The sequence below is a fragment of the Geospiza fortis genome, unplaced genomic scaffold, assembly GCF_000277835.1.
Source record: "Geospiza fortis unplaced genomic scaffold, GeoFor_1.0 scaffold1828, whole genome shotgun sequence".
Lineage (NCBI taxonomy): Eukaryota > Metazoa > Chordata > Aves > Passeriformes > Thraupidae > Geospiza > Geospiza fortis.
The window spans coordinates 64,157-71,622 of NW_005054734.1; the positions used below are offsets into that span (position 1 = coordinate 64,157).

Below are 7,466 nucleotides of genomic sequence, written 5' to 3' on the forward strand. Positions count from 1 at the left end.
GTGTGTCTCCCCCCCCCAGTGCCCTGGGAGGGGCCGGGGGTCCCCTGTGCCCCCCCCCCCGACTTCCCGTGACCCCCTAAACTGGGGGGTCTTGGGGCTTTACCCGCTAAAATTCGGATCCCCCTTTGGGTCGGGGTGTCCCCGTCCTGTTCTGGGGGTGGCTCCTGGCTTTGGGGGGCTCAGCCCCGAGCACCCCCAGAAATCCGGGAGTTCTGGGGTGTTCCGGGGGGTCCCCACATCCCGGAAAGGTACCGCTGTCCTCCCCCCTCTGGGGCGCCCCCTTTTTGGGGGGCCTTCGAAATCGGGAAATTCCGGGGTGCCGTGGGGTGTTAACGTGAATTTAGGGTTTCTTGTAAGGTGATTTTGGGGTTCCTGGCTGCCGCGGGGTGTTAATGTGAATTTAGGGTTTCTTGTAAGGTGATTTTGGGGTTCCTGGCTGCCGTGGGAGCGTTCATGTGAATTTAGAGTTTCCTGTAAGGTGATTTTAGCGTTTCCTGTAATGTTGATTTTGGGGTTTCTGGCTGTTCTCATGATTAAGCACCCCATTTAAACCCACGTTCGAGGTCCCAATTCGGGGTTTTTTGGGTGTTTTTGGGGGGCTGAGCCCCTCGGCACAGCATTAATCACCCTACTTCTTGATTCCCCAGTGCCTTCCCGTATTTTGGAGGATCCCGAGCCGTGCCAGCCCCAGGAAAATCAAGGTACGGGGGGATTTTTATGCACCAGGAATTGAGGGATCCTCTCCACATCCCAGAAGTGGTTTTGGGGCGGTTTGGGGTCGGCAGAGGCGGCTGAGCCGCTCCTTGCTCTCCTTTTCAAGGCTGGAGCTTTGAGAAAAGTTGGGTGTTTTTTCTCGGAAAGAGGTTTTCGGGAGAAGCGACGTTTTTGCGGCGTCTCCTCCTCCCCCGGAGCCGCCCGTGACTCATCTTCCTCCGGCTGGGGAAGGAGCGGCGGGACGCGAAAATCCCGGGAAATTGCTGTTTAAATTGCGGTTAAACCCGGGAGAAATCCCGGGAAAACCAAGGGGAGCAAAAATCCAGGGAGGTGATGGGGAAAGCAAGGTGTGAGCTGAGCAAAAATCCCGGGAAATTGGGGTTTAAACCCAGGGAAGAGGGAGGGAAAATCCGGGGAAGTGATGGGGAAATCAAGGGGAGCAGGAATCCCAGGACATTAAAATTAAATCCAGGGGAATCGGGCAGTGAGGGGAGAAAAGTCCAGGGGAATTAAAATTAAACCCGAGGGTGAATGGAAAGAAATCCAGGGAAATATGGGGAAACCAAGGGGAGCAAAAATGGCGTAAATAAAGTTAAATAAAGTTTTAAAAGCCCTGGTGTTGGGCTGGACCTGGTGGAAATGGGGTGAAATAAAGGGGGAAAATGCCAGGGTGAGATTTGATTCCCTCTGGAGTCCTGGAGCAAGGAAAATCTGGGATATGATGATGCAGATGATGATGAGGATGATAGGAGATGTCTGCCCCAGATCTCCAGGGCGTGACCAGATCAGGACTGAGATGTCCTAGCAATAACAAAAATTCCAAAAATCAGATTTTTTCCCAGGTAAAAACACACCTGGGGTCACGGCTGGGGTTTGTTTCCCTGAACCCCGCTGTGTTTAGGAGGAATAAATGGAAAATCCAGGTGGTTTTTTTCCCCATTTAATGGCTAATCCTGCTCCAGAGAATAATTTTTAACTTCTTGTGGCCGAGCCAAAGCAGAGCCAGCCTGGCCCCAGCTCCCTGAGGGGAAATTCTGGAATTGCCAGGGATTGGGAGAGGGAAAATCCTGGCTGGAGGTGGGCTGGGATGGAAATAGGAGCCTAAAAAGGAGAGGAATAGGAATGGAAATGGTTCTGGGAATTAAAACTAAAATAAATTCAGGGAGATGGTGAAAGTGAAGGGTGAGAGGAGCAAAAATCCAGGGAAATTAAGATTAAACTGAGGTGTGAGCGGAACAAAAATGTGCCGGGGGTGGCACTGCCAGGATGTCCCCGGTGCCACCTCCTCATTTCCAGCCTCTGCTGACTCAGCTCCCCCTTGGGCCCATTTCTCTTATCTTGGCCCTTATCAGCTCAACCCTCGCCCTTCTTCCCTGCTAATAAACGGCAAAGGGTGGAAAACAACACCTGGATTTTTATCCGGGCGCCGAAGGCGTTTCCTCCTTCCCAGGAACCCCAGGAGCTGCTCCAGGATGCCCTGGGCAGGGATTCCCTTGCCTGGAGCCATTCCTGAGCCTGCTCCTGCTTTGCCCGGCGGGGAAAAGGGGATTTCTGGCACATGAAGCCTCCCCCATTTTTCTCTGGAAAAGTTCGAGCCGTTTCCTGAGGCTTTTCCCACCTTCTCCGTGCCCCAGGCGTGGCTGCTGCTCCAATTTCCCAATTCCAGGCGGCAACAGCTCCGGCTGCTGCATCATCCTCCTCCTCCTCCTCCTCCCTCCTTGGGCAGGTTGAGCTTCTGGGGAATGAGAATTCCCTTTTCCAGCGGGCACATCCCAGGGAAGGGAAAGGACGGGGCTGTGGGGCCTCCAAAGGTTCCTTTTCCAGCTCCAAGGGGGACGTTCTGTGAAAATCCCCGTTTCCTCCCAGGGAAGGGACGGGGATTTGGGCTCTGTGCTGCCCCAGGGAGCTCCCTAAAATCCATTCCTCCTCCCAGATATCCCTCCCATGGCCAAAAATCCCCTGTTCCAGAGCCTGACAGGGCCCAGCTCTACTTTTAGGACAGGTCCCCTGGCCTGGGGCTCACCTGGGAGGGGACAGCAAATCCCAGATTTCCTGGGAATTGCCACAGCTGGGAATCACCTGTGTGGCTTCACGCCTTCCCAGGGCTCTTCCGGGGCTGTTTCCAGCACAAAAAGAGGATTTTAGTCCTCAGTGTGGGGCTGGTGCAGCCCTTCCACCTCTGCTTTGGGAATTTTTCCATAGGCAGAGCCCTTCCCGGCACAGATTTTCTGGAATTTTGGGGTCTTTTCCCATTTCCTCCTGGTGTCCTATGCCTGAGGGAGTGCTGGGCTCTACAATCCCTTCCTGAGGGGCTGGGACCCTCCAAGAATTCCACGGGAAAAACCTGGATTTGTGTCCTGCCTGTCCTGGGGACACTGCCTGGGACAGGGCACCAAAATTGGGACTTTGGGGCTGTTTCGTTCCTGGAAAGGCCCCGACCCCCCGTGGGATCCCAAGGCCGTGGATTCCAGACTCTTCCTTGGAATCCTGGAAAATCCCGAGTTGGGATCATCCACTCCAACCCCTGGCCCTGCGCTGGACACAAAAATCCCAAATATCCATGAGCATTCTGCAAAAATTCCTTGCGCTGCAGCAGCCTCAGGGCCCTGTGCATTCCCTGGGAGGCTTTTCCACCCTCTGGATCAGGAATTTTCCCTCAAATCCACCCTAAACCTTCCCAGGGGTCCTGTCCCAGCATCTTCAGGTAATCCTTACTTCAATCCCGGCATTTAAGGTTGGAATTCCCCAAATTCCAGCTCCTCTCCCCAATCCCTGTTTTCGGGGCAGATTTCAGGAGAATTTTGCTGGAAATTTGCTGGAATTTTCCTCCCTCTGGGGCAAAAAAATAAAAAAAGCCCCAAGGGAGGCTCGAGACAGTAAAAAAAAATAATCCATGTTGGCAATTCCTGGGAATTGTGATTTCCCGGGGTGGCTTTCTCTCTCCGGAGGGTGACGGGGCAAAAACCTGTTTGGGAATGTTTCGAAATCCAGGGAGAAGCTCCGGAGGAGTTCTGGAATTTCCCACAAGCAGGGGCAGCTTCTGCCTGTCAGCCTTCCCCGGATTTTGTCTGGGATGTGAGAGGAAGGACTTGGACAGCCTGAAATTAGGGATTAGGGAATGAAGGAGCAAGGGGAAGGGTTTGGGGCAGGAGGAGGAAATCCAGGAAGGGTTCAGGAGACACCAGGGAAGATTCTGTGGGAAAAATTCCCATTCCTGGATTTTTTTAAAAATTTCTCCTTGGAAAAGGGGGAAAGCTTCTCCATAGAATGACCACAGTGGTGCTGGGGGGATCTTTCTCTGGGGTAAAATCCCGGGAAAAGCTGGGCTCGGTTGGATTTTCCCATTTAGAAGGAGCAGTGGGATGTGTCTGGAGCCCAGGGAATGGCAATCCAAGGGTTTAGCCTGGAATATTCCAAATTTTTTACGGGATAGAGAGAAAACCAGGATCTGTGGATCCCAAATTCCTCCCCCCAGAGTTCCCTCCTGTGCCAGGGCTGGGAGCTCGGGAGTTGCCAGGCTCGTTTTTCCCGGCTGGAATTCCCGGGGCGTTGGATCTGTCCCTGCTCTTTGCTCTGATGCCGTTGGGAAACTTTCACCCCTTCCCTCTCCCAGCTTTCCATGGATTTTTATCCATCTGGAATGTCCCAGCGCAGAAGCTCCTGTGGGGTTCTGGGAATTCTTTGTCTGGGGATCCTCCAGCCCAGCCCCAACCCCGAGGCCCGGCTGGGAAAATCCAAAATGAAAGCAAAATTCCAAAAGAATTAAAGGAATGAAGGTGAAAATCCAGGCTTTGGCTGGGAATGGTGGCAGAGGACAGCTGGGAATGCTGTCCCAGGGAATTCCCCAAAATCCGGATCTTGGCCCAAAATCCCCCTCAGGAATCCCTGGAAAACAGCCCCAAAGCAGAGGGAATTATTTAACTGGGAGTTTAATGGGATTTAATGGATTTAAAGGTGCAGCTGGAATTTGGGAATGGGCAGGTTTGGAATGGGAAAAAAGCACTTTTTTTTTTCCTGCTTTTTTAAAGGAAAATATTCCAGAGGCACCAGGAATTTTTAAGGAGCCTTGGGGTTGTTTAGTGAGCCTCTCCCAACCCCAGGGCTTTCCCAGCATTCCAGAATCCCAAAAACCTATCGGAATTTTTTTTGGGGCGGTTTTAATGCCCAGAGCCAATGGGAATAAAAATTCCTTGCTCAAATCAGGGGGAATCCAAGGAGAAATCCTGAATTTTAGGGATAACTTTACACTGAACCCCTGATTTTGCCCCAAATCAGGGGGAATGCAAGGAAAAATCCTAGATTTTAGGGATCATTTTACACCGAGCCCCCGAGTTTGGGCCAGATCAGGTGGAATTGAAAGCAAATCCACGCCAAATCCTGTTTTTTCCCCCTCGCAGGCATGGACGCCGCCTGCAGCACCTCGGTGGCCGATGCCGCCGCGGAGTGCGAGCGCAGCGTGCCCAGGGTCTGCGGGGTCTGCGGGGACAGAGCCACCGGCTTCCACTTCAACGCCATGACCTGCGAGGGCTGCAAGGGCTTCTTCAGGTGGGCCTGGGTCTCCGGCAATGCCCCACCCCAAAAAAAACCCAGCAGTCCCAAGGGGAAGCCAATGGGGTGCTGAAATTCCAGGCGGTGCCGCATCCCCATGGTGTAAAGGGGGGGGGGGAAATGGTTGATTTCTTTTGTGGGATGGGGTTTTTTCCCTGTTTCTCCAGGGTTTTTCGTGGTTTTGGGAGCTTTGCACTCCCCCATCCCAAAAAAATCCTGGGAGTCCCAAAGGAAAACCAACAGGGTGCTGAAACAGGCCCAGAATTCCCGGTGGTGCCGCATTCCCATGGTGTAAAGGGGAGGGAAATGGTTGATTTCTTTTGTGGGATGGGGTTTTTTCCCTGTTTCTCCAGGGTTTTTCATGGATCTGGGAGCCTTGCAGCGCTCCAGGAAAGAGGTGGAGTGTGGGAAACTCCCCTGGGGTCGCAAATTGGGATTTTTCCCAAAAATCCCTAAAAAAAGCCCTAAAATCTCAAAATAACTCTGGGACTGGGGGATGAGGAGGGACAGGGGATCCCCTGGAGCAGCTCTTCCCAAAATCCAGTATTTCCAGGGAATTCTGCTGTCCCCCTTGGGAATCCTGCCCCCATCCCCAGGCCCTGCTGAAGCCCTCCCCAGCTCCCAGCACCAATCCCTCATTCCAGGCCAGGAATGACGCTTGGAATTCTCTATTTTTAGCCCCTGGGATCCCAAATCCGCCTGGGAATGGGTGGCTCAGGAAGGTTCCCATGGAATTCCAGCCCAGCTCGGCTCCGGTGTCACCCTGGGAGCCTCCGGAGCCACCCAAGCTGCAATTTTCATTCCAAACCTGGAATTTTTGGCCTGCCCCGAGCCCTGGGGATGTTTTTCCCTGCTCCAAGGCCTCGTTGTTTGTGCATTCCCAGCCTTTTGTGGAAAAAAAAGAAGCTTTTTGTACACCAAAACTGGGGATTTTGGGGTGTCCAGGGCTGAATTCCAAGCACTGGGATTGTGTTTCCCCACTGGGAGCAGCAAAATTCCAAAGGTTTTGGAGGAATGGGGGGAAACAAGGCCCTGCCATCCATTTTTTCTGAGATAAATTCCCAAAAATCCCAAATTCCCAGCGGGAAAAGGCAGAGTGCAGCCACTTTGTTTACCTCTCCCTTTCTAAAAGCAGCTTTTAGTTCCTGGGGCTGCAGTCAGAGGAAATCTTGAAGATTTTTACCCAGATTTTATTCTTTTACCCATTTTTAAATATTTTACTTTATATTTTACTGAATACTTTATTTGATTACCCATATTTGATATTTTAACCTATATTTGACATAGTTTACCCCTACTTAATACTTTTTTTTACGCAGTTTTGATATTTTTTACCCACTTTTTTATCTGAGTGTTGGCCTTGGGCACTTCCAGGGATGGGGATGCAGCCACAGCTTTTCTGGGAATTCTATTCCAGGGCCTCACAGGGAGGAATGTCTTCCCAATATCCCATCTACCACCTTTTGCCTGGGAAACCCTGGCTCTAGGAAGATTCTGATCGTTTTTCCTCGGAAGTTTCTGGCCTTGACCCTTTGTCCTTGGGATATTTTGGCTCCGACCCTTTACCCCAGGAAGATTTTGGCTCTGACCTTTTGTCCTGGAAGGTTCTGACCCTTTTTCCTCGGAAATTCTGGCTCTGGCCATTATTCCTTGGAAGGTTTTGGCTCTGCCCCGTTGTGCTGGCAGGCTCTGACCCTTTTCCCTGGGTTATTTTGGCTCTGACCCTTTGTCCCGGTGGCTCCACGTTCCCATTCCACTGTGGTTTCCCTGCAGCTCAGGGTTGTCATTTTCAGGCTCCTTTCTCTGTGTCCTGCAGCGAGAATTCCTCTCCCTGCACACCCAAAATGTGCTCGGGCCAGTTCTGCCAGCAAAGCCGGGCTTAGGGCGGCTGGGTTTAAACCACACGGCCCCAGCTCGGGTTTATTTTGCTGCCGGGGGGGTTTCTCTGTAATCCTGCAATCCTTCCACCTTCCTGGTCTTAAAAATCCCTCTTTAGACCCAAAAACCTTCTTAAACCTACAGGCTGGGCTGGGCTTAGAGCAGCCTGGTTTAGTGGAAGGGGATCAAGCTGGGTTTAAGGTCATTTCCCCCAAACCATTTTGGGATAAACCCTTGGGTGTTTCCCTGGGGGAAATTTTCCTTTTCCAGCAGTGCCTGAAGCTCCCAGCCCAGCTGATGCTCTGAGCATCAGCCAAACCAGCAGG

General features: G+C 52.2%; 1 protein-coding gene across 1 annotated transcript in view; it reads left to right on the forward strand.

The window, feature by feature from the left end:
* Positions 1 to 664: 664 nt before the first annotated feature.
* The window catches only part of VDR (vitamin D receptor), a gene marked incomplete at its 3' end in the record, with an annotated part of 12,224 nt that continues 5,422 nt past the window's right edge, over positions 665 to 7,466 (forward strand). Inside the window, exons 1-2 of the mRNA XM_031065326.1 lie at positions 665 to 701; positions 5,112 to 5,259. Coding sequence (XP_030921186.1) covers positions 5,114 to 5,259 — 146 coding nt within the window. The remainder of the gene's footprint in view (positions 702 to 5,111; positions 5,260 to 7,466) is intronic.